The sequence below is a fragment of the Solea solea genome, chromosome 5 (genome assembly GCF_958295425.1).
Source record: "Solea solea chromosome 5, fSolSol10.1, whole genome shotgun sequence".
In the NCBI taxonomy this organism is placed as follows: Eukaryota; Metazoa; Chordata; class Actinopteri; order Pleuronectiformes; family Soleidae; genus Solea; species Solea solea.
This window is the reverse complement of record NC_081138.1, coordinates 4883924-4908184: the sequence shown is the minus strand read 5'-3', so window position 1 is coordinate 4908184 and position 24261 is coordinate 4883924. Positions and strand designations below refer to the sequence as shown.

The 24261-nt window shown below is 40.9% G+C and overlaps 2 protein-coding genes across 2 annotated transcripts; one reads left to right on the top strand and one right to left on the bottom strand.

The window, feature by feature from the left end:
• Positions 1 to 700: 700 nt before the first annotated feature.
• On the bottom strand, positions 701 to 7881 carry LOC131459185 (cell surface A33 antigen-like). Its single transcript, XM_058628676.1, has 7 exons — positions 7702 to 7881; positions 6211 to 6377; positions 5924 to 6140; positions 5040 to 5204; positions 4070 to 4186; positions 3819 to 3951; positions 701 to 3095 (listed from the first exon to the last, which is right to left on the bottom strand). Exons 1-7 carry the CDS (start codon positions 7739 to 7741, stop codon positions 2636 to 2638), a joined length of 1299 nt encoding a protein of 432 aa, XP_058484659.1. The 5' UTR covers positions 7742 to 7881; the 3' UTR covers positions 701 to 2635.
• A 5746-nt stretch (positions 7882 to 13627) lies between these two features.
• On the top strand, positions 13628 to 20086 carry grpr (gastrin-releasing peptide receptor). Its single transcript, XM_058629877.1, has 4 exons — positions 13628 to 14467; positions 16550 to 16901; positions 17066 to 17179; positions 18507 to 20086. The coding sequence occupies exons 1-4, from the start codon at positions 14160 to 14162 to the stop codon at positions 18786 to 18788; spliced, it is 1056 nt and encodes a 351-aa protein (XP_058485860.1). The 5' UTR covers positions 13628 to 14159; the 3' UTR covers positions 18789 to 20086.
• The last annotated feature ends 4175 nt before the right edge of the window (positions 20087 to 24261 follow it).

Genomic DNA, 24261 nt, shown 5'->3' with positions numbered 1-24261 from the left:
TACTCACTCAAGGGTGGGAAGCTCTTTCTAAAGCAAAGGGATAATGGCAGTGATGGAGGGACAAGTCTGAATCATGGTGAATAGTTTTGTTTTTTAAGAAATAAAAGGAAGTAAAAGGCCTTGATATAATCTTGTGAATTATATAGAATATTATCGTATATAATAATACAAATACTACAACATCTGCTGCTCAATTATGTCTATCTAAAGTAATTGCAATCACACCAAGAGCAATAATAACAATAATAATAATACTTTTACTTTTTTTTTTTTTTAAATCAAATCCATGTGCAGTCATAAATTGTGATCACGAAACAACTCAGTTGTTTAGGGAGGTGTTATGTTGCCATCTAGTGAAAATTCAAAGCAGCTGCATGACTCATTTTATTTCATCACCTTTTCTTTCAAGAGATTTCAAATGAATGACAACGCACTGCTGCACAATTACACAAAATGTAACTATAAACTGAAAATAATTGTTTTTCCGTTCTTCAATTTCCAACCGGCCAACTGACTGACATCGTATTTCAGCTGTTGGTGTCATTGATGAGCAGGTGCAGCCTCGACGAGACGGGAAGTGGTAGAAACCATAATTAAACGGAAGTTTGTTTTAAACTGAGGCCTCAAAACCACAAACTTGACAGTACTGACTTCTGGACCGAGGACAAAACCAAACCCATATATGCAAAAGTAGCAGCCATTATCATTTTGACACATTTTACACTTTACTGCACTCATTTTGATAAAACACAGTTAAACCTCACATTATGTATTATTGCTTATTGTGTAGCTGATTATATTTCCTTACATTTCAACAGAAATATATACAACATCATGACGTAATAAAACTCATCAGACGGTGATGAGCGGGGTGTAACAGGGCTGCAACTAACCATTATTTTCACAATTGGTTCATCGTTTACTTGATTGATCCATAAAATGTAATAATATTATATTTTGGATTCAAAAAAACTGAATCAAAAATGATTCAGTTATATGGAACAAAAAATGAAAATAATCACATTTAAGAAAACTCTTTATTATCCAAATATTGATGAATAATCTATTACATATTTGATATGTTCAATGTCTAGACCTGCATCCATTTATATTATGATTTTTATTTTCAGAAAATTCAACAAAACTCTCTATAAAGATATGTTTTTTAAAAGCTTTTAAGGAAGAAAATAGAGAAAGACTGAACATTAAATGGTTCAGTGCCTGTTTCTATACAATAACGCAGTATACAATTCCATAATTCTGACAAGCATAAAGAAAGACAGAAAACTGAGGTGTGTCTCTTCAATGTGATTACTGCTTCCTAAAAATTAAAATACACAAATAAAAAAAAAAAGAACACTACCACCATGACACCCACAGCTAAAACCAGCTAAAATCAAGACAAACACACACACACACACACACAGTCATTAGGCCTTGCATTCAGTTAAAGGTGAATTTCCACAGTATTTCTAAATAACACACAGTCAGGCAGCACATTTGTCTCACAGTGTGTTTGTGTCTCACCTTCAGAATGTGACCAAACCTGATTGAGCTGCAGTTAGCATGTATTTACACACACATACACACACACACATACTGTATGTGGAATATTGTATAAAAAATATTGATTCTGGTGGGGAATCTGTGAAATATTTGTTCATTTTTAAAATATTTTTGGGGCGTGAGTTTTTGCTTTACAACAAAAAGGTACAAATGGTCTTGGGCTGTTTATACCGGAAAAGGTCCAGTGTGTAAGAATTAGTGACATCTAATGGTGAGACTGCAGAATGCAAAAAAACAGAGGACTCCTCCACTCCATTTCAGTAACATTAAACATGTTTGTTGCCGCCTGTCACTCGGCACTGCCCTCTAGCGACAGTATTGTGTAACGTCCATAAGACATGGAGGAGGTACAGCATGTAGGGTTAGGGTTATACCCTGAGCTATAACTAGCATTTATGGTTATTCAGGTTACATTCAGGGTCTGACAGTAAACCCTTTGTTATTGTTACACACTGGACCTTAAAGATGCTATCAGCAATGTTATCTTTTTAGCTAACTTCCTGCTGCTGCAGTTAGCATTTCCGTCCCTTCTCACTACACCGCCACATTTGTTGAAGGGGGGGAGGGCATTCAGCAAACAACCAGTCTAACCTCACAAGCAGAGATGGGATCACCTCTTTGTGGCGTAAGGATAAGTTGTGGGATGCTGGAAAAGTTTATCCTGAGATTTACCCACAGATCCCTGAGACTGAGATAATCATGTCACAGAGAAAACAAAAAAAAAAAAAAAAAAAATCAGTGAGAACACAAGTATTTCTTTCTATTTCTGAAGGTATTGTAACTGTTGACCCCGCCCACCCTTTTCCAATTAACTTTTTTTTGTTCCCTGTCCTTCGCTAACTGACCCTCCCTGTCGCTACTTCAAGTCACACCAATGATACTGTACTGTGATGTATGACCAAAACCAAAACTGTGATGCATTTCATATTTATCTTTAGTAGCCTATACGTATGGCACATTTTCACCCAATTATGTCATAGCTAGGCCTTTAAATGTCGTTCGAGCCAATTAGGTCACACCTTGAGTAAAGTGGAAGACGGAGGACAGTGGTTGGTACAGATCGGAGTCCTTACTCATCGTAGTCCCTCCTCGGTGGTTTATTGTTTGGCACGGGTGGTCTGTCACTTTTACGGTCGTCGTGCGGTTCATCGTAGCGGTCATCATAGCGCCGGGCATCATCGTAAGGCCGATTATCATTGGAGCGCTCGTCTTGGTCAGGGTAGCGGTCGCGGCGGTCAGAGTAGTCACTGCGGCGGTCGTCGTAGTCTTTGCGGCGGTCGACGTAGTCGCTGCGGCGGTCGTCATAGTCGCTGCGGCGGTCGTCGTAGTCGCTGCGCCGGTCGTCATAGTCGCTGCGGGGGTCGTCGCAATCGCTGCGGCGGTCGCCGTAATCCCTGCGCCGGTCGTCATTGCCGCCGCGCTCGCTCCGTTCTTCGTAATTGTCGCGATTGTCCTCCTGCCCATCAGCTCGGCGACTCTCACCATTTCTCGGCGGCTCTTCCTTGTCCTCGTACTCTTCCTTGCGGACTCTGAAACGTGGACACGCGATGGTCAGGTGTGGTGAAGGGTTTTTGTTATTGGCGTATTTATTAAGACACATTAAAAAGTGTTTAAAACCAAACCATAGCTGCGCTGAAACTACAAAAATGCAGCTAAACTGTGGGTCAATCACTCGATTTCACATTAGTTATTAATGTGAAATTAGTAATTCTTGCTCCTTATCGGGTCGACCGATATTGGTTTTTCAGGGCCAATATCGATACACATTATTACTAGTTAATGAAGAAGATAACTGATATTGATATTTGGAACTAAAAATAATGTGAATTTTACAAACACCATAAACAACATCAAATTTAAATTTAAATGAATGAATAATTAAAGTGAGCTCAGGTCAAAGTAATGATAAATAATAAAAATTTGGGAAAATTAACAACTGTTTTACAAAACTGTAAACAAAAAGCAAAATACGGTTTCAGTATGTCTCATACAGCAGTACAGAAGTATAATATCAGTGATTATGATGTTTTTTGTCATGTTTTTGTCATCACAATTTACACAATTGTGATGCAGCGGTAAAAAACCCACCAAAATGCAAACCAATCTTTGTCAATGTTGTGTAAATCAGCTTTTTAATGGGTCCACCTGGGCCGGGATTCAAACCTCATGAACGGCTTATATCGGGTATTAACCTTTGGAGGGACACTTCTCTTCAGGGGATAAATAATGAATTGAATGAATGAAAGCATTACCCCATGGCGTATGCCTCCCGCTCCTTCTTCTTCTTGTGGTGGCGGCAGCAGAAAAAGGTGATGATAGCAAGCAAGAGCAATACAGCGATGACGACGACAATGATTATCGTGGTGGAACCAACGTTAATGGAAGCTGAAGGATTGAAAAGAAGACATTAGCTATTATGATGAGGAAAATGCAGAAATGTATTTCGACGCGAATGCTGTTTCCAGATTGTATTTGAAAAGCTGAAATCGGGGGCGGGCCTTACGTGGCATAACGGACAGGGTGATGTTGCAGGAGGCAGAGCGGATCTTGTTCTTTGAGGTGCAGGTGTAGTATCCGGATGTTTCTTTAGAGATATTGTACAGAGACAGGATGCCGCCCTCTGCAAGACAAAACACATGCTGTACAAGTCCCTACAATACCTTTACAGTTACACCATCTTATTTCATAGAAAACATAAATCCAAGCACATCATCTGAAATTAGCAAGGTGCCAATTAGGGCTAGTTCCTAAATAAACTTGTGTACCAATGCCAGAAAATTGCATTTCATTTGTAATTTGTGATACAAACACACACACGCACACATTAGTTTCCATGACTTCAGAGGACATTGCATGGAGGTACACTCATTTCCTGGGGACCTCCTCTAACCTTGACCATAACTACCACTGCCCTAAACTTAGAACCAGGTCTCAACTACTCTGGAAAGTACTTTTACTTTTCTAGACAAAATGTTCTCACAAAGATATAAATACAAGCGCACACACACAGTCTGGTTTCCATGACTTCAGAAGACAGGATATTGACTTATATTCATTTCCTGGAGACATAACTGGCCTAACCCTAACTTCATCGTAACTACTTGATTTTTGCCACCGTAATGTGACTGTGTAGACAGATTTAGGTCCCCACAGCATGAGTAATACCTGGAACACACACACACACAGATACAGAGAGCCCTGCAGCAACATACATCCTTCTCCCTGATGACCTGCAGCCAGGCAACAACAACAACAATAGTCCTAATTCCCCCTGAACCAGTCGCCAAACTAAGTCGGCATTGCTTGTTATTGTGAAATCAGCCTTTGCGATTGACATCTTTAAAGCTAGACTAGACTACTAAAATCTGCCGCGCCTCTGTGGACTGGTCGTGGTTTGTGAGGGATAAACAAAAGACTGAGCAAATATCTCACGCTATAGCTCAACCGTCCTGTGTCATGTCACCAATACTCACTGTCGGTGGTTCGGGGGTCTGCGAGACGAGGCGCGTTCCGCACATCGCGACTCTCCCACTTGTAGGTGGGTGGTGGGGAGCCTTCCTCAGACCTGCAGGTCAGGTTGATGTTCTGGCCGTACTCTGCCTTACCCTGGATCTCACAGATGGGTTTTGACGGCGCCACTGGAAAAATAAAATGAACATTGTGCTTAAAGATCTACCATTTATTCACCGTCACACCCTGGACAGGTCAAATCCTTTAGCTTATATGTGAGATACATCAATCCCTTAGCTCAGGGGTCTCAAACTCATATGACCTGGGCCACTGAGTATCTGATCTGGTCAGTATGACATCACCATATTCAATCGAGTTTGTGTTGATGTAGAATGATGTATCATTCACAATAAAACGTATCTTTAATGCAAAGTTAATATATTATTATAATATCCCAGCTGACATAATCCCATGTCAGCTGGGATTGGCACCAGCGACCCTCATGTGGAGCATAAAGCGGCAGAAGATGGATGGATATTTATGTGTGTTTGAAACAATGAATTGCCAACAAATATGGTCAAATTCTGCTATGACACAAATCATTTGGCTTCAAATAAATGTAATTAATCGATATATATATAATGTTTAATTTACACATTATTCGATATAATAAAAATAATTATTATTATCAATGCAACAGTCTTTAAAACCAGGTCATCACAGATACCACAATATCCAAAATCTAAGACCATATCTTGTCTCATGTCACGATATAGTTTATCTTGAAAGAAATAACATCAGACACAAAGTTATGAAGTATGGAATGGATCTTGTTTGTTTTTTTTTCTTTGAATAAGCTGCAACGTCTCTGTCAAATTCAGTAATAAATTAAAAAATGCAACGTTACCTAGAACCACCAAGCGTGTGGTGTCTGCCGGTGTGCCCTCGTCATCACCGGGGATCAGGACCCGGCACTCAAACACTTTGTTGTCCGCTAGAGTGATGGACGACAGTTTCAGGTTGGCCTTTCCGGTGGGAAGGTTGAGGTCCAGAAGTACGCGGCCTTCATACATGGACTTGATGTCTGTAGTTCCGGGGTCAGAGAAGTAGGTGACGATCACCGTCTGTTGCGCGACAATAGCTACAATTAGATAATTATTACTCAGAATGTGACGGATACAGACGGATACTGACCTCTTTAGCGTTCGCTTTATCAGCCTCAGCAGACCATGTGATGATCTTGAGACTGTCAGCAGGTTTCGTGGTAGTAAAGGAGCAGGGCAGCGTGATGTTGTCACCCCTCGCAAACTCGTACGTCTCCAGCGGGATCACCACATTGAGGGCACCGACGCTCGCCATCACTGCCACAGGTTTACACAGAGTCACATTCATATACAGTGTATCCTGCCATTCTTCTGTACATACATACAGAACACACCAAACATCTACTAGGGCAGAATTATTTAAGTTCCACAGGAATTCAAGAACCCCAAAGAATCTCATTCTATAGATCTGAAAAGACCGATTAAAATCATATTGCAATCATAATATCTGTAAGTAAGTAATATTGTTCAAGTAATTAAATACTGGGTCACATCAACATCAGGAAAAACCTGTTTGTTTGGGGTTTTTTTTCTACTAACCCTTTTTCTTTGTACAAATATGGCAAATTAAAGACATGTGTCTGTTTAAAAAAGTCAGAGAATTGGAACTACTGCCCTTTGACTCAGTTCATCATTTTTTTTTTAAATAAAGCCTTTTGAATTCTGTGTGACTTTTGCATGAACAAACAATTTAAAGAAAACTTTTTTGTTCATTTACTGGGCCAGATGTTTAACGCTGGCGGGCCACTTTTTGCCCCCGGACCACCAGTTGCTGGCCACTGCAACAATTAATCAAATGTGACCATTCTGGAGTGGTTTTCTGATTATCCAGCTTCTTAAATGTAATTATTTCCTGGTTTCTTTGTTCCATGTAACAAAGAAATCATTAAAACTGAATCATTTTGGTCTGTGGTTAAAAACGAGACATTTGAGGTCAATATTTTTTAACATTTTCTAACATTTCGTTGAACTAATCGATAAATCGACAGATTTAGTGACATATGGTGGAGCAGTAGAAGGTACTTAAACAAAAAGCATTCCACAGTGATCCCATAAAAAAAAAAAACATGATCATCTAATGTCATAAACATGCATAAGAATGATCTGATTGACGACATTAATGCTATAATTCACAGCCCCACCCTCTCACCCACATACACACAGAGAACAGGGAACAAAACTAGCTGAAGGCGTTCAGGATGTTTTTCTCAATTGTAATTTTGTAAATTTTTTTGTAACACAACAATATCTGGTTGATGAAGGAAATCATGCTTGTATTAAAAGCAGAAACGAATGTAGCGCAGTTAAATAAACTTCGAAACCAAACGAAAACCAATGCTACCCCTTTTTAATTTAGGTTTAAGTCAGTGCTGTAAAAGACAACAGGTGTTCTACAGAAAAAAAATCAACATTCGACTGATGATTTCAATCCTTTACATTTCACTTAGTTGGTTTGCATTAAACCCGCCAAACACTGAGAAGGACACGTTCCCAATGGGCCTGTTCCGTTGAACAATAAGGTGCGCAAACAAACAGGTGTGGCACCTCGACAACGGACGTTATTTATGACACGAGGACTCACCCAGACACAGCAGAAGCAAACCAAAAATCCTTCCCTCCATGGCCAACACTTGCGTTTCCTCAAAGTTGACCGTCAGTGGCTCCTCCGCGACGGGTCGTCGCTCATAAATGAAACAGAGAAACGGAGCCGCCCGGTGCGCCGTTGCATCGATACCCGTCAGTCAGCAGGGTGTGCCCCCCTCTCCCCCCCGCCCCTCCGCTTCCACGTGATTGACAGCGCTCTCCGCCAATCAGCACAGCCGCCGCGGTTCAGGTAACATTCTTGCTGCGCCCACCTGACGTGTTTCTGCTTGTCTCTCCTCCAGTGAGGAGTATGCGACTCCTCTTCCAGGGATTCTCCTCAAAGGAAACTGTGTTTTTTCTAACCTTTAACACAAGCACATGGGTTTTACACAGAGTTTCTGCTTTACTGTGTTTGTATTTAAATGTGATCTCTTCCCCCCCCCCCTGAATTCTCTCTTTTTTGTGTTTTCTACAGTTACAGAAATTATTAACACCAGGTTGCTCTCTTTTAAATTTCAACTTCATGTTGCCAGAAACAGAGAGAGATTAATGGTGTTAAAGGATTGATAAAACCAAACTCTTGACACAGTTGTTGTTTGTGGTGCGGCGTCAAAAGTGCTGTTGGAACAAGAGAAGCGTTTTGTCCTGTCAGACTGGTTTGACGAGGATTTATCACCTGAAGGCACACACACACACACACACACACACACACACCCTCACACAGACTCTCCATTGACATCCATTCATTTGGACAGTCTAACTAAAGCCTGATCCTACCCTTAACCCTGACCAGTTAATTCCCCAAACACAACCTAAGCTTAACCTAACTACAATTCATATTTTAGACCTAAACTTAAGTTCCTCAGAAATGGTTAAGTTTCTGTTTAGGACCAGGTTTCGGTCTCCATGAGGACTACTAGTCCTGAAAAGGTCAGTGTTAATGCCAGAAAAGGTCTTAAAAAGGTAACAAATACAAGAACACACACACACACACACACACACAGAGAGACAGGTTCTAAATTATATACCTAACAGTTCACATTGTGCTCCACAAAGATGAAGCAGCCTCTTGTGCAGCAACTTTAAGTTTACAACAAAAAAGACTTAGAAATGATGTTGTGGAAAAGGAAATATGGTCAAATCATTTAGATGACCTGTTTAAAAAAACAAAACACAACAACTGAAAACAGCTGGAAAACCTATTTCCAAGATTCTAAACATTGTTTGTCGTTTTGACCTGAAGTACTAGTTTCTGGTCATTGTCACATTTGTAGTAGTAGCCACAGCAACAGCAGCAGCAGCAGCAGTAGTAGTAGTAGTAGTAGCAGCAGCAACAGTAGTAGTAGAAGTAGCAGCATTAGTAGCAGTAGTAGTAGTAGCAACAGCAGCAGTAGTAGTAGTAGTAGCAGCAGCAACAGTAGTAGTAGAAGTAGCAGCATTAGTAGCAGTAGTAGTAGTAGCAACAGCAGCAGTAGTAGTACAAGTAGTAGTTGTAAAAGTAGAAACAGCAGCAGTAGTAGTAGTAGTAGTAGCAGCAGCAGCAGTAGTAGTAGAAGTAGTAGTAGCAGCAGCAGTAGTAGAAGTAGTAGTAGTAGTAGCAGCAGCAGCAGTAGTAGTAGTAGCAGCAGCAGCATTAGTAGTAGTACAAGTAGTAGTTGTAATAGTAGCAACAGCAGCAGCAGTAGTAGAAGTAGTAGTAGTAGCAGCAGCAGCATTAGTAGCAGTAGTAGTAGCAATAGCAGCAGCAGCAGTAGTAGTAGTAGTAGTAGCAGCAGCAGCAGTAGTAGAAGTAGCAGTAGTAGTAGTAGTAGCAGCAGCATTAGTAGTAGTAGTAGTAGCAACAGCAGCAGCAGTAGTAGTAGAAGAAGTAGTAGTTGTAATAGTAGCAACAGCATCAGCAGTAGTAGTAGTAGCAGCAGCAGCAGCAATAGTAGTAGTAGTAGTAGCAGCAGCAGCATTAGTATCAGTAGTAGTAGTAGTAGCAGCAACAGCAGCAGTAGTAGTAGTAGCAGCAGCAGCAGCATTAGTAGTAGCAGTAGTAGTAGTAGTAGTAGCAGCAGCAGCATTAGTAGCAGTAGTAGTAGTAGCAACAGCAGCAGCAGTAGTAGAAGAAGAAGTAGTAGTAGCAGCAGCAGCAGCGGGAGTAGTTGAAGTAGTAGTAGTAGCAGCAGCAACAGCAGCAGTATTGGTAGTACTATTAGTAGTAGCAGCAAGGATGTGTCTTGCTGAAAATTTCCATGAAGATTGCAATTGTTCCAGTTTGATAGCAGAAGTAAATTATAGATTTCAACATACAGTTGGACAAATTTTAATTCCTTTTCAATAAGATCTGCTGCAGAATTGAATGGTCTGTAAAATTGATGTTCAAGTCACGTGTGTAATTCAGCTCTATGCTCCTTGAATATGGCATCTTGTGGTAGCCTGGTCCACATTTAAGGCGGCGGACTGCAACAATAGGTTAATTAAGATGAGTATTTAGCGCTGCATGATTATTATAATAACTATTGATCATTGCTACAACATCTTGTGTTTTGCCTGACATTTCATGCCTTAGAAACCTTTTCCTTGTATAAATTGTTCATTTACCGTGTATTGTATTTTCACAATGGTGAAAGATTGAGTGTGTTCTTGCCTAAATGTGTGTACCCAGCCAGCATGTCCATATTTGCACTGACAATATGGGTCTCAAGTGGGTTTGTCCGTGGCTTTTATGGCGACCCCAAGCGTTTTTGCCCACACAGGGTTCCAATGTGTGATCCATGTTACTGAAACCATATGGGACCTGCATAATTTGTTCATTTCAAGTCCATGCCCAATTGATACCCACTTAGTACCCAGGTACCCAGGCATGGGCTTGAAGTGGGCAACCACGAGTGGGGCCACCATGGAAACCATGGACAAGCCCCTTTGGGAGCCACACTGACAGCCCAAATATAACCCTTATAGGGCCCAAATGGACACACTGGCAAGGGTATGTTGTTTTTTTACACCATCCCATATGCTCCTTTCTTTTTTCTTGTTTCATTCACTTATTTCCCTCTGCTTGTGCTACCACCACAAACAATTTAATTTCTTGAGCTCTTGGCAGTCTTATCTTGTCATCACATAATGGTTGCAGACCCCGGGGGTCCTTTCCTTTGCGATCTCATAAGATCTAAGCGTATAAAAGTGGCTGGCAGCTCATGACAAACCACAGAGATAGACGGGGATTAGAGATGTCCGTACTCAGTGGCAAATTACATCCCTGCTGGATTTTGTGTCTGTGCTAGGGAAACATTTCAATGCATCAGCTGTAGGCGGTCTTTCATGAATAATGTTTCTACTTGAGAGACTGCGGATCACCTGTCAACCCCTTTTCATGTCTTGGCATACTGTGAACCTCCATGGAGAAATCACTTTCTGCAGGAAGCATCTGGGTACCACGAGATCAGGTCAATTCAACGGGTTTTAACACCACAAATAGTTCACTTTGGTACAGCACGCCCAGTACGTTTTGTTTTTTTTGCATTTCCATTAGGAATATTACCCAAATAACCAGACCCTACCATTCCCTTCTTTGGCAACCTTCCTTTGAGGTACCAGAGTAAAATGGTGTGGTCAGGGGGGAGCTAGACTGGCTCCCCAAACGATGGTCAGCTGAGTGTGCGACAGAAAAACGTCACTCGCTTGCGATCAGTGTAAATGACCCATGGAAGTCTATTCTCAAAGCAGCTGCTCCATGTCTTCCATTGTTGTAGTCCCAAGTAAAGTCACTGTTCTCAGTCAAAATGCAAGCCTTACCCAGGGCTTTACCATTCCAAACTGTACCATGATGGAAGAAGATGTAACTCACTCTTTGGTCAATGTGTGTCAATTACTTTTGGACTTTAAACATGGGTCAGGAAGGCCCGGTGGGATCTTGGTCAAAATTATGTTAAATCGACACTAAAAGAGTCAATTTAACATATATTTCATTTAGGACTTACATTACATTCTGGAGCAGTATTGAATTTAACTTATTTATTTTACTCTTTTTATGTTAAAATACAGAAAAAGGAGTTAGTATCCCAAGGTATATTCAACTCCATATTAGTCTGCGCTCTCTGAGGCCTCTTATTTTAACAGTGGTGCGTCCCTGTTTCCTCAAGCTGCTAGCACCATCATCTGGTCAAAAATTGAATTTTTACTTACCCTTGGAGAAAGAAATACCTGCAAAGCTTCAGCTATACTGGCAAACACCTTAACGCACTGAAGTACCACAGTACCGAGTGACCTAGATTGGACTCATTCATCCATTTCCCGCACCACTTCATCCCATTTTGAGTTGCAGGCAGAAGTCTGTAATGACAGGATACATGTAAATGGCAGCCAAAAAAAGAATGTCCAGGTTGTCAACAGAAAAACACAGTTTGAAATTGGCTTTACAAATGGGAAAGTCTACTTTGAAAAGCAGATAATGACGCCCGCATTCACCACATGTGTGCTTTGAAAGACTCGGTATGTTTGTAATTGCTTATTACTCATGGCGATTCCGTTTCCTAGGAACAGTCAATACAGCATGAAAGGCATGAGGAAATCACCCACTTGTAGATCGGAACTGCACTGCATTTTATTTTAAGAGGATGTGTTTCCTTACGTCAGATAGATGGATCGATAGGTAAGAAGCAATATTTCAAAGGTCAGAAGTTGCACTGTATATCTGTGGATCTAGAGAAAGCTTATGATCTGGTGGCAGAGAAGTATGCGAGGGTGGTGCGGGACGTGGGTGGTACAGTGCGGTGACAATGAGACAATGGTGAGGAGTGCAGTTGGAGTGACAGATGAATTCCTGGTGGAGGTGGGATTACGTCAGGGATAAGCTTCTTTCCACAGTGATAGACAGGTTGACAGATGAGATCAGGCAGGAGTCTCCGTGGACTATCTGTAGTGAGAGCAGGGGACACGTGGAAGAGATCCTGGAGAGGTGGAGGTTCTCACGCTGAACCAAGGAGATAGGAATCCAATTCAGACACAGATACAAGTTCAAAAAGGGCACAACATTGGGTTTGGTACATGGTCAACATGTAACCTGCCATGATTTATGGCTTGGAGACAGTGGCACTGTGGTGGACCAGTAGGTTTTCAGAGCTGAAGATGCTGAGATTTTTGTTGGGAGTGAACGGGATGGACAGGATTAGAACTTCACGCATTCATGGGACAGCTCATATGTGGAACTGTTTGAAGATAAAGTCATAGAGTCAAGGTTGAGATGGTTTGGTCACGTGCAGAGGAGGGACAGTGATTGTATTGGACAAAGGATGTTGAAGATGGAGCTGCCGATGTTGGTGTAACAGAAGAGGAGACATGGGAGAGGACAAGATGGTGGCGACTGCTAAAGGGAGAAGGCGACAGAAGAAGAAGAAGAAGGTGGAGATAGGAATGGAGAACCCATTCATATCGTCCATCCTGTCCTGTCTATATGTAATCAATTAGGCACACAGCTGTTACCTTAGCATATCAAGTTAAAGGTATGAATGGATGTAAAATATGTACAACAGCGACCTTTAGTGTTTAAAACATTTATTGCAGTGCCAATTCAATCCATTTTAGAGTGTGGTTAAAAGGAGCTGCACTCATACCCAGAATTGCATTGTGTCCATGCACAGCCACCACATAGAACTGTCCCACCCACATTCATTATGATCAGTCTGGAGATCGTCCACATGATATATTTTCAATATCCACTGACAATAACACATGACAGAGAGAAAGAGAGAACGTCAGAGAGAGAGTTAGCGAAACATGAATGAAGCTCCATGTTATTTATGATGCAAAATAAATCTATTCATATCAAAAACAGATTTTATATATATATATATATATATATATATATATATGTTTGTGTGTGTGTGTTAATTACAGACAAATGTTATTGTCATTATTATAATAAAAATATTGCTGTGACACATATTTAGTATTATTTTCAGTCTTTATTCTAGGTCGCGGGCCATTTTTTCAATATAACATGAAATTAAGTGGAGGCCACATGTGGGGCCCCCAATTTAACACCTCTGCTCTGAGGTTTAAAAAAATATAACAATAGTGACACTAGTTACATCTGTATCAAAAATAGTTAAGCACAGATGAGTCTGAGGTGGTGGGAGGGGCCCCCCCCCCAAATCCAATTATGCTTTGGGCCCCATAAAGGCTTGGGCCAGCCCTGTGTGTAACTTTCATCACACTTAGCACTAAATACACTAATTATTTATGACCGAACACTGAATGGAAGACGAGGGAATGGAAGTTTGGGTTTTATTGGCGGATGTCGTGTGCGTCGTGCGCACATGGTGACAGCCCTGCGTGGGGGAGTCCACTGTTCCCTCACAAACACACACACACATACACACACACCACAGTGAAGGGGACACGCGCTAAAGCTGGACACAGTATCGTCTTCACCACCACCACCATCACCGGATTGTCTGACCATCATCCGCCATGTGGTCCGCCGGCGTGGCCATCGCCTCAGTTTACGCTGTCATCAGCTTGTCGGGCTTCATCGGCAACATCACGCTCATCAAGACGTTCTGTTCCGCCAAGTGCACGCGCAACGTGCCGAACCTCTTCATGTCCAGTCTGGCGCTCGGGGACGTGATGCTGCTGGTGACCTGCGCTCCCGTGGACGCGAGCCGCTACCTGTCAGAGGAGTGGCTGTTCGGCAGAGTGGGCTGTAAAGTCATCCCCTTCATCCAGCTCACCTCCGTCGGCGTGTCCGTGTTCACTCTCACTGCTCTCTCTGCTGACAGGTAGGCTTCTCCTCTCACTCCTTTAATTAGGAGGTAATTAAAAAAAAAAGTAGAATGTTAATGATGTGTTTTATCTTTACCAATAAAAGTCATATAATGGTGATCTATGCTGTGTATTGCCCTGGAATGGTTACATGGTAACATGGTTGCTCTGGAATCAATCAATCATAGACATACACAGATTTTTATGATTGTATATTTTTTTTTATGATGTCCACAACATCAAATCTCAAAGAAAAGTGTGTAAAAATGCCTCAAAATTGCGTGTGAATTGTAATTTCTATAATAATATAGTGGCAGAGGTGTACCGAGTACTGGAATATTCTACTTAAAGTAAAAGTACCACTATTTTGATCACGTTTCACTTAAATACAAGTAAAAGTACTGGTCTAAAAATGGAATCAAGTGCTTTGTGTTGTGCAAAAATACTACACATTAATTGTTTTTAATTAAAGATTTACAAATTGGAGTGCTGACAAAATAAAACATGTAAACACATAATGTGTAAGTCAAAATGGGTCAAAGGTCACAAATGCTTTCACTTTCTCACTCACAAACATTTCCAATGTGTGATTTATTTAATTTTTTTAATTCTTTTTTTTTTACCCAGTAACAGATGTGATGTACTATAAACTATAAACAATTAATACAATGAGGTGGTTATACATTTGTAAAAATGTTATTCAATTTTTTCCAAATGATAATTTAATACATTTTACACACTTGACCTTCAAAGACAAGTTTGAAAACAGTGGGGTTAGAGGAAATGCAACAGGTTTCAGGCTTCAGCTGAACAAGCCTCTCTTCGTGTTATCGATAATCAATCATATTTAATTGCTGAAAATGTTAGAGCGCGCGCTGAGGCGTCACAAGTGTCTGCTGGAGAAAGGTTTCCAACATTTCACGACACCAGCGTCTGCCACTCGTCATTTAATCCAGTGTCTTTGTCGTTTAACAGAGACAGACGTCTCCAGTGCCACTCTTGTTTAAACCCATAATCTCGGGTGGCATCGCCCTGCCTCTGGAAATAGAATGTGGCTTATCAGCTGAAAAGAACAAAAGGACATTTTTCAAGTGTGTAATGATACATTTTTTTAATGTTATAATATATATTATAATATACTAAATAATATTTTCTGTAAGTTCATTTTCTACAGAGCATCTTTGATGACATAGGCGGAAAAAAGTAACGTTTTTAGTAACGTGTGGCCACACATTAATATTTTTTTCATCTATGTCACCAGAGGGGTTCCGTAATTTTCTATAAAGCCTGAAAGTCAGACTTTGAGACTGAAGTACAAGATGTCAGTTAGATTCAAAACATTGCCAGATTATTTCACACAATGCTGATTGAGCCTGCTCACTCCACACAACTCTCATGCCACCTGGCAACATTCCTGCGCTGCACACAGGAAGTGATGTGTTCTATGTTGAGACAGATAAGCAGCGACAGCAACATTGTGCTAGTGAAGTGAAACTACGGACGGGGTACTTCTAAAATGCTATTCAAATGTTCAATGGTACCATTTGTTGAATATTCAGGAGCAACCTCAAGATGCATTCAGGACACCTCGTAAATGGCATAGTAGACACAGTGACTTGACGTTTCATAATCAAGTTCTGCAGTTTGACAGGAAGTGCACTCATTGTCCCACCCATGCACTGCTGCTGTATACACACAAATGCTCCCTCAGGCAGGTCTGATAGAAGGCGTTTGCTTGACTGAGCCGGTTTCCAGATGAAGGATGCAGCATAATGTTACTTTCATTTTTAAATAAGAAAAACTGGTGGAAAATGCCGTCGGCCATGAGAATAATCATAAATGTTGCAGTGATTCACATGATTAATATGATGCCATTTCCAGTGTCCGCCCCCCAGGCTTGAAGGTTGCTCAGTCAGAGTTTATTCTGTTTTGAAATATTATTTTGAATGTTTTTTTAAAATGGTAATATGCAGGAAGCAGAATGCCATCCGATAAGGAGGGAATTCAGAGTAAGTAAATGGTGTGTGTGCAAAACACACAGTGACATCCTTTCTGTGTATAGAAATGACTTTAAATGAACGCTCATTGTGCTTTATCAGGTACAAGGCCATCGTGAAGCCCTTGGACGTCCAAATATCAACCACCACTACCAGCATTGTCCTCAGGGCGGCGCTCATCTGGCTCCTCGCCCTGGTCCTGGCTATCCCTGAGGCTGTCTTCTCAGATCTCCACCCCTTCACCATCCCTTCCACTAATGAGAGCTTCATCACCTGCGCGCCTTACCCACATGGTGGGGAACTGCACCCTAAGATCCACTCCATGGCCTCCTTCCTAATTTTCTACGTCATTCCCCTGCTGGTCATATCTGTGTACTACACCTTCATCGCCCGGAGCCTGATGAAGAGTGCCTCAAACCTGCCTGTGGAGGGCAACATGCATGCAAAACGACAGGCCAGTATTACAGCTAGTTATAATATAGTACACAACAATAATAGTTGTGCTCTAGAGTAAGTTATGGTCTATATTAAAGCTGCATGATAAATCGTTAAAATTAAATAAATCGCAATCTCAATTCAAAACTATTCGTTTTCCCATTTCTTTCCCTGAAAATGTAGATCGACTCTAGGAAGCGTCTGGCCAAGACAGTGCTGGTGTTTGTTGGTCTCTTTGCGGTTTGCTGGCTTCCCAGTCACATCATCTACCTGTACCGCTCCTATCACTACTCCCAGGTAGAGCAAACCAAATACACACTGTATTTCTATTTTATGTTCACTGCTAAATGTGAGTTGTGGCAAAACCAGCCTTTTCCAGTTTGTTTGGGTTGAGATAAGCGATGAGAATACATTTCATTTTGTTAAAAGTAGCTCTGAGATGAAAAAAGGTTGCTGTAAACAGACCCAGACACAAGGAAAACCTCTTAAGTACAAAGACTGCTTTGGTACTGGGAGATCAATGGGAGTCAGGCAGAGGTTTGAAGGTCGAAAACAGGCAGAGATCCAAAAACACAGTAGGTAAACCACAAGAAATTGCACTCACATTAGGGGAAAGACACACTGGTATTTAAGGTAAGGGAGAGCACACACACACACACACACACACAATGTCAGGGAAGTTAGGGTGAAGAAAGCAATTAGCCAAGTAGGAAAATCATTCATATTTCACAGAATTTCAAAATAAAAGTGCTTGATTTAATTTGGACTGATGTAAGTAACTAAATTAATGTGGGCAACTGTAATTAAAGCATCAAACCAGCTTATATTTATTCAGTTTAATGTAACTTAATGTACAGCCAAATGTCTTATATTGTTACTGTTGTTGTAGAAATATTGCAAACAAACATTTTATATTGAGTGTTGTAGGTACCAGTGTTGTAGCAGGTAGGTACAGTAGATGGTGGAGAGTTGAACAGGCAGACCAGAGACGCTGAGGCTGAGACGTGGTCAGGGACAGAAGGCTGAGGTGAGATCCAGGTTTCAGGCAGGGTCAGGGTCAGGGTCAGCAATCATAAGTCAGTCCGGAAATAAACGACATGTCTCGCATGAAGGATGAGAACTCTATAGGGAGGGCTGATTGCAGCAGATGAGGAGCAGCTGTGGTCAAAGGTGAGAAGCGTTGGTTTGATGAGGAGGTGGGTCTTGGCAGGTAGAGTGGGGCGGAGTCAGGTGAATTTTAAAGGTGACCCTGATACATTTATTTTGTGATGCATTTTTAGTATATATACACATATATGTATGTGTATATATACATATATGTATGTGTGTATGTATATATGTGTATATATGTATGTATGTATATATATACATATATACACATATGTATGTATGTATATATATATACATATATGTATGTATATATGTGTATATATGTATGTACGTATATATACATACATATATATGTGTATACATATATGTATGTATATATGTGTATGTATATATGTATGTATATATATACATATATACAGATACAGTATATGTATGTATGTATGTATGTACACATATATATATATATACATATATATATATCCACACTCCCTCTCTACTGTCTCTCCCCCATCAGGTGGACACCTCACTGGTTCACTTTGTGTGCAGCGTCGTCGCTCGCATCCTCGCCTTCACCAACTCCTGCCTCAACCCCTTCGCTCTCTACCTGCTGAGCAAGACCTTCAGGAAGCAGTTCAACCGGCAGCTGTGCTGCTGCTGTCACTGGCTCTTCAAGCGCTCGCCGCGGAGGACGACGCACTACAACACGCGCGTGACGTCCGTCCGCAGCACGCGCTACTCCGTGGCCAGTCTGACTGTCGTCAATGGCCGACAGAACTGTCAGGAGGACTGTGTGTAAGTGTGTGTGTGTTCCAGGTATGTTGTGGGGACCGAAATCTGTTTACACAGTCACAATAAATTATTACATTTAAGGTGAGGACATGATGTCTTAGGATGAGGTTAGGTAAGTCTCCAGGACTTGAATGAAAGTCTATGTAATGTCCTTTGAAGTCATGGAAACCAGGCTGTGTGTATATTTTTTGTTAGGACATTTTGACCTTGTGGGGACATATAGGGGCAAACGCACTGCAACGACCCAAAACACATGCAGGAGGAGAAACGAGCTGCATATCCACAAAGTGTTTTATTTTGAAAACCGGACGTTGACGTCCTTAAAAATACGACGGCAGGCTTTTTACTGTAAATCCCATAGTAATTCAGACGTTAAAATCCAGCGTCAGGTATGAGGCAGAACCACATTTCTGAAGAACTGGTTAGGTTTAGAGCTAAGAGTTGAATTGTGGCTGTGGTTAAAGTTAGGGCCCGTGGGACAATGAAATGTTGTATGGCCCACAGCTTCAGTGTTATAATGTATTATTTATGTCCAGGGACGGACTTGGACAGAAAACCAGCCCCAGTGATGTTATTTGACTCCAGATGTGAAAGAAAGGCCATTATTTTTCATTTATTCACTCCTGCGTGGCTCAGATTTGGTTACATTTCCATTTAAAAATGCTAATTACAACAATGCAAATGACATTCTTATAAAACAGTGCATGTGTATGTAAATGTTACTGGTGGACACCTCTGGTTTAGGCTGTACAAATGAATGGAAGTCAAGTGAGTTAGTTAGTTTGTCCCCACCTGAAAACTGAAAAGAGAAAGTGTTATTTATTCAGAAAGTGACATTTGGACACAAAAGTCCCAATGCGGTGGCTCTTAAATCAAAGCTTACCTTTAATAAAGTGAATAAATCCCCCCATTCACACACAATGTGCTCCCGAATGTGATATTTTCTATATGAATGTACACTGTGCTGAATATTTATGTATAATATTCAGCCTGCACCATATTGCCGTATGTGTTTATTGCTAAATGTAAGCAGTCGCTTTGATGATAACTGTGGAATGGTGTGTGTGTGTGTGTGCCTCTTGTCATCCTGTGGCTACAGTTGTGTTTATTGAGCTGTGGAATAGAAAGAGTGAATGTTTGAGATTACCTTTGTAATTTGGCACGGGCTTATGCAATAGTGTGTTCATATTGTAAATCCACCTATAATGCAGTTCTCAAGGAAAATTAAAATGACAGAAGGTTGTTTTCTCTGCGTCGCCGGAGCCGTCTCTGTTGCAGTTGTGTCTCTGGTCTTCATCGTGTGTATTCACCACATAGTTTCAGCATCGCTCTGTTTCGCTGGATGCGATTATTCCACACTGTCACATGGATTTACAGTCACCGTATCGCACCACAACTGCCTAATTTGGTGTTTCACGGAGGGACAGGATCCTGCCCGGATTGTTAAAGTGAGTGTATTATTCAGTCTGGATAGTGTTAGCTGGATTGTGATGCACTTCTCTTGCCAGATGTTTCTGTCCTGTTTGGTCTCAACCTTCTACTTAACATGCCATCTTTGTATGTCAGACTCATTCTGTTGAAGTAAATAAGAATGATAATAAAGGCACATTAACAAGAGAATGAATTATTGCAGTGTGTTGTCTAGAGTCTCTAAAAAAGTGACACCCAGGACAAACACCCAAAAAACCTTAGATTCCACAGCTAATCTTTTACGTAAATTCTTGAATACAGAACCTGATGTGGGCCACACGGTCCAGAATAAACCCGGGGTTAAAGTGGCCTATGCTAGATTATACCCCGGAGTATAAATTAACCTAGGCTACACTATACTCCTCGTGTGAAGAGGTTTTGATTGTATTTACACAAGAATTACTTAATTGTTCAACATTTTATTGAGGTTTCAGCTGGAGCTTAAACAATTAATCGATTACTAAATGAATCGACAACTATTTTGATAATTGATTAATCGGTTCAAAGCTTTTTTTTCCATGATTAAAACAAGATTTCTGATTGTTTAAGCTTCTTAAATGTGAGTATTTTCTTAATTTCTTTGCTCCATATAACAAAGAAATCATTAAAAGTGAATCGTTTTGGTTTGTGGACAAAACAAGACATTTGAGAACATCATCATTTCCAGGTTTGACGAACAACGATCAACATTTTTTAAAGTTTTCTGATATTTTATGGACCAATCGAGAAAATAATCATCGATTATGAAAATAATTGTTAGCTGCACCTCTAGCTTCAGCTGTGTCATGTAAGTTAAGTGAGAAAGCTAAGTGACTTAAATCTTGAAATCGAGGAAATGTGACACGTCAAAGGTTTTTCCGTAATTCGAGACTTGTTTTGGACCCATGTATGAAACTTACTAAAGTAGTCGACGACTTCTATGTGCTACATTTTGTTAGGTTGCTGATGAAAAGAGCTCATTGCAAGGAATGTGTTTTATTTTCGGGGCTAAAATATCGATTATTCCAGTGTAAATACATGTTCCTGTTCCTTTAAATCAAAATCTCTTTACACAAGAGCGGTATATTCTGTCCTAGGCCAGAGAAGATCTGGGGGCAAATTGGACATATAACCTATATAATTATAACCTAAATGGGGCTTTTTCTTGTAGTTGTAGCCGAGTATTTTTCTCCCTGCAACAGCCTGTCACCAGTCTGTCAGTGACAAAACATCACGTTGACTGCTGCACTACACCTGTCTGCTCCCTGTACATCAACCTCTCCTGCTATTAAAAATAATTGGACAAAAATTGTCATCTCCACTTCTCTATTTCTGCTCCCTGGTCCAGGAAGATGACAAGTAACATTTGCCACGGCAACAATAATATCAAGTATGAGGAATGAAAGTTATGACATGTTTGAACATCCACCCTGGGGTTTGTTTGTGCTCAGTTTAAACAGTAAACAATGTGTGTCAGATTTATTTTCCACAAAAAGTCTAATTTCTCAATAAACAAAGTATGTTTCGACTCGCATTCATCAGAGTTAGTTACTGGCGTCCAAACCCAGAATGGTCTCATACTTTCCTCCCTCAGCAGAGGATTAAAATCTCTATTAATAACGAATTGTGAAGGTAGACGATAATTAAAGTCACAAGTTTAGGATCCACTCGCTCTTTTTTAATGCCTTTCACAGCGGGCGTCCTTATTATAGCACAACACCCTCACGTAATGTGTGAAAAAAGATTATAGCCCACAGCTTTATGTGTCTCAAAGGCAATAAAATTGTGCATAATGGAGGACACTATACGGTGAAATGCAATCTTTGTAATGCGGATTAAAAACGTGGAAAATTTCGACAAAGACGTCATTGTATACCAGTATTTAAGTCCAATGTTTCTGTTGTAAAGATGATGTAGATGAGGATACGTGACTCATGTATGAATCCGACCTTATTATAACACAGAGGGAGAAATTAAAAACAAAGACATTTCCGCCCGCTGAGCCCCTCACACACTCACTCACTCTAAAGGTCAGTGTCGCGTGTAGGTGAGCGTTCACCGCACGAGGTTTAATTCGTCAATATGTAGGCAGCGCATTTATTTATTAGGATTATAGGAAGAAGCCGAATGGAAGCACATCAGGGAGCTGAAATGTCATCGTATTTATTCCACAGCTACGGAAGCACATTGCATTCACTTGAAAAAAAATATGTTGGTTTGTTTGTCTGAGTAACTATTTCTGTTTTTCAGAGTAATTTATTTTTTTCGGTTGGTTTTTTGGAGTCATTTTTTTTCTGAGTTTCATTTGAAACAATAAACGCATTCATTCTTGTTTAGTTTAACCAAGTTTTACTTTGATCTTTGTTTAAGACACTGTCTTTAAGTCACATAGACCCTAACCCACACGACTCCGAAAAACAGAAAAAAATGACTCAGAAAAACAGGGAAAAAAAAATGAGCACGAAAAACAGAAAAAAAACACTCAGAAAAACTGGGGGGAAAAAATGAGCACGAAAAACTGAAAAAAATTAGTCAGAAAAACAGAAAAAAGTATAACTGTGTCAGCACTTTTCCATTCTCTCCGCCTCTGCTTCACTCGGCAATGCCAGCCACGCCCACCTCGTTAGTCAACTCAGCTCACCTGTGCACACACCTGCTCCTCATCCCCTGCAATCAGCCCAGCTCCACAGTCACTTCTTTTGCCCGATTGCTCTTCACCGCTCCTGTGTCTGACCTGTCCGCCTTGTCCAAATCCTGGATTATGACCTCAGTTGCCGTAGCCCTGCGATACGCACTTCAAAACCCTGAACTACATTCCCACAGAAGCCCGGCTCGGAAGCTTGCTTTGGTGCGGAGGAAATCACGTACCGCGTGATGTCCGTAGCAGCAACTGCTTCATCGCCTGAATGAATCATCTGATTCTGATTTGGTTCGCGGTCCAATCAGGTGATTTCGCTAGCACTGCCTCATCTCGACTGTTTGAATTTGAACACCTAAACACTATTATAACAGCTCCAAACAACTGTGGGCTGTCGTAGTAGGTGTATTGTTGAGCGCGGTCGTTCTGACACGTGGGAACAGACCCCACCACCTCTAGTTCCTCTGGTTTGGGGAAATGGCCAACCAGCCAACCTCCACGACACCAATGTCTCCAAATCCAGTGTCTGCCCTGCTTCCACACACCTGATTCAAATGAATATCAGGCTTTTGCCGAGACTTATAACGAGCCGGCCATTTGAACCAAAACACGCAGGTGGGTGGTCCACAACACAAGCTTGCACGTCAAGAATAAAAGTATTATTTACTTATTTACTGTCAAAAACACGAGTCCTAGCAGCCTGTTTTTGTTTTGAAATAAATGCTAAATCATTGCATTTTACGCGTAAAAAAAAATTTGGTTAAGTACAGGATGGTTTGAAATGGAAAAGGCCTGAGTCAGGTTTACTGTATGACTCTGCTTAGTTATAGTAACCAGCGATAGTAACAAACACAACACTGGATGATGATTTTCATCAAGTAATCTGGAATATGTGGCATGTACTGTTGATAATTTACGGCATCACGTTGGATATTTGCCATCTACCAGTGCACGTTGCCGTTGAGAGCTTGTAAAAGATAATGGACAACATTATTAATGCCTCCGCCTCAGCTCTGATGACGGTGAGACATAATGGTATTGACCCATTACCTTATTGTATATGATGGGTGGAAAATCCAGTGTGAGGCCAAGAAAGGGAGTAAAAAACTGTGGGAGTAAAAACGACAACACCAGATTAGGAATCGATGCGTTCGCTAAGCAACAACAGTAAAATAAACACATTTACAGACGACGGTCGTGGTTTATGAGAAGCTGTATTTACAAAGCACTCGGTCCTCAGGAAAGCTGACGGTCGTTACAGCAGGAAGCTCAACTACACAACGCACAGCATATACATTAAACACACTTTTCTGCCACCGTCTGACTGCAAATATCAACACTCATTTATTATCATAACTGCTGGTTTACATACATATATATATATATATTATAC

Coding starts and splice junctions, on each gene's coding strand:
- LOC131459185 (XM_058628676.1), bottom strand. CDS start 7,741: ATGGAGGGAAGGATTTTTGGTTTGCTTCTGCTGTGTCTGG. Junction 6,378..7,701: donor TTTGCTTCTGCTGTGTCTGG/GTGAGTCCTCGT, acceptor AACCTGTGGCAG/TGATGGCGAGCGTCGGTGCC. Junction 4,187..5,039: donor AGACCCCCGAACCACCGACA/GTGAGTATTGGT, acceptor TTTGTCTTGCAG/AGGGCGGCATCCTGTCTCTG.
- grpr (XM_058629877.1), top strand. CDS start 14,160: ATGTGGTCCGCCGGCGTGGCCATCGCCTCAGTTTACGCTGTCATCAGC. Junction 16,902..17,065: donor ACATGCATGCAAAACGACAG/GCCAGTATTACA, acceptor CTGAAAATGTAG/ATCGACTCTAGGAAGCGTCT. Junction 17,180..18,506: donor GCTCCTATCACTACTCCCAG/GTAGAGCAAACC, acceptor CTCCCCCATCAG/GTGGACACCTCACTGGTTCA.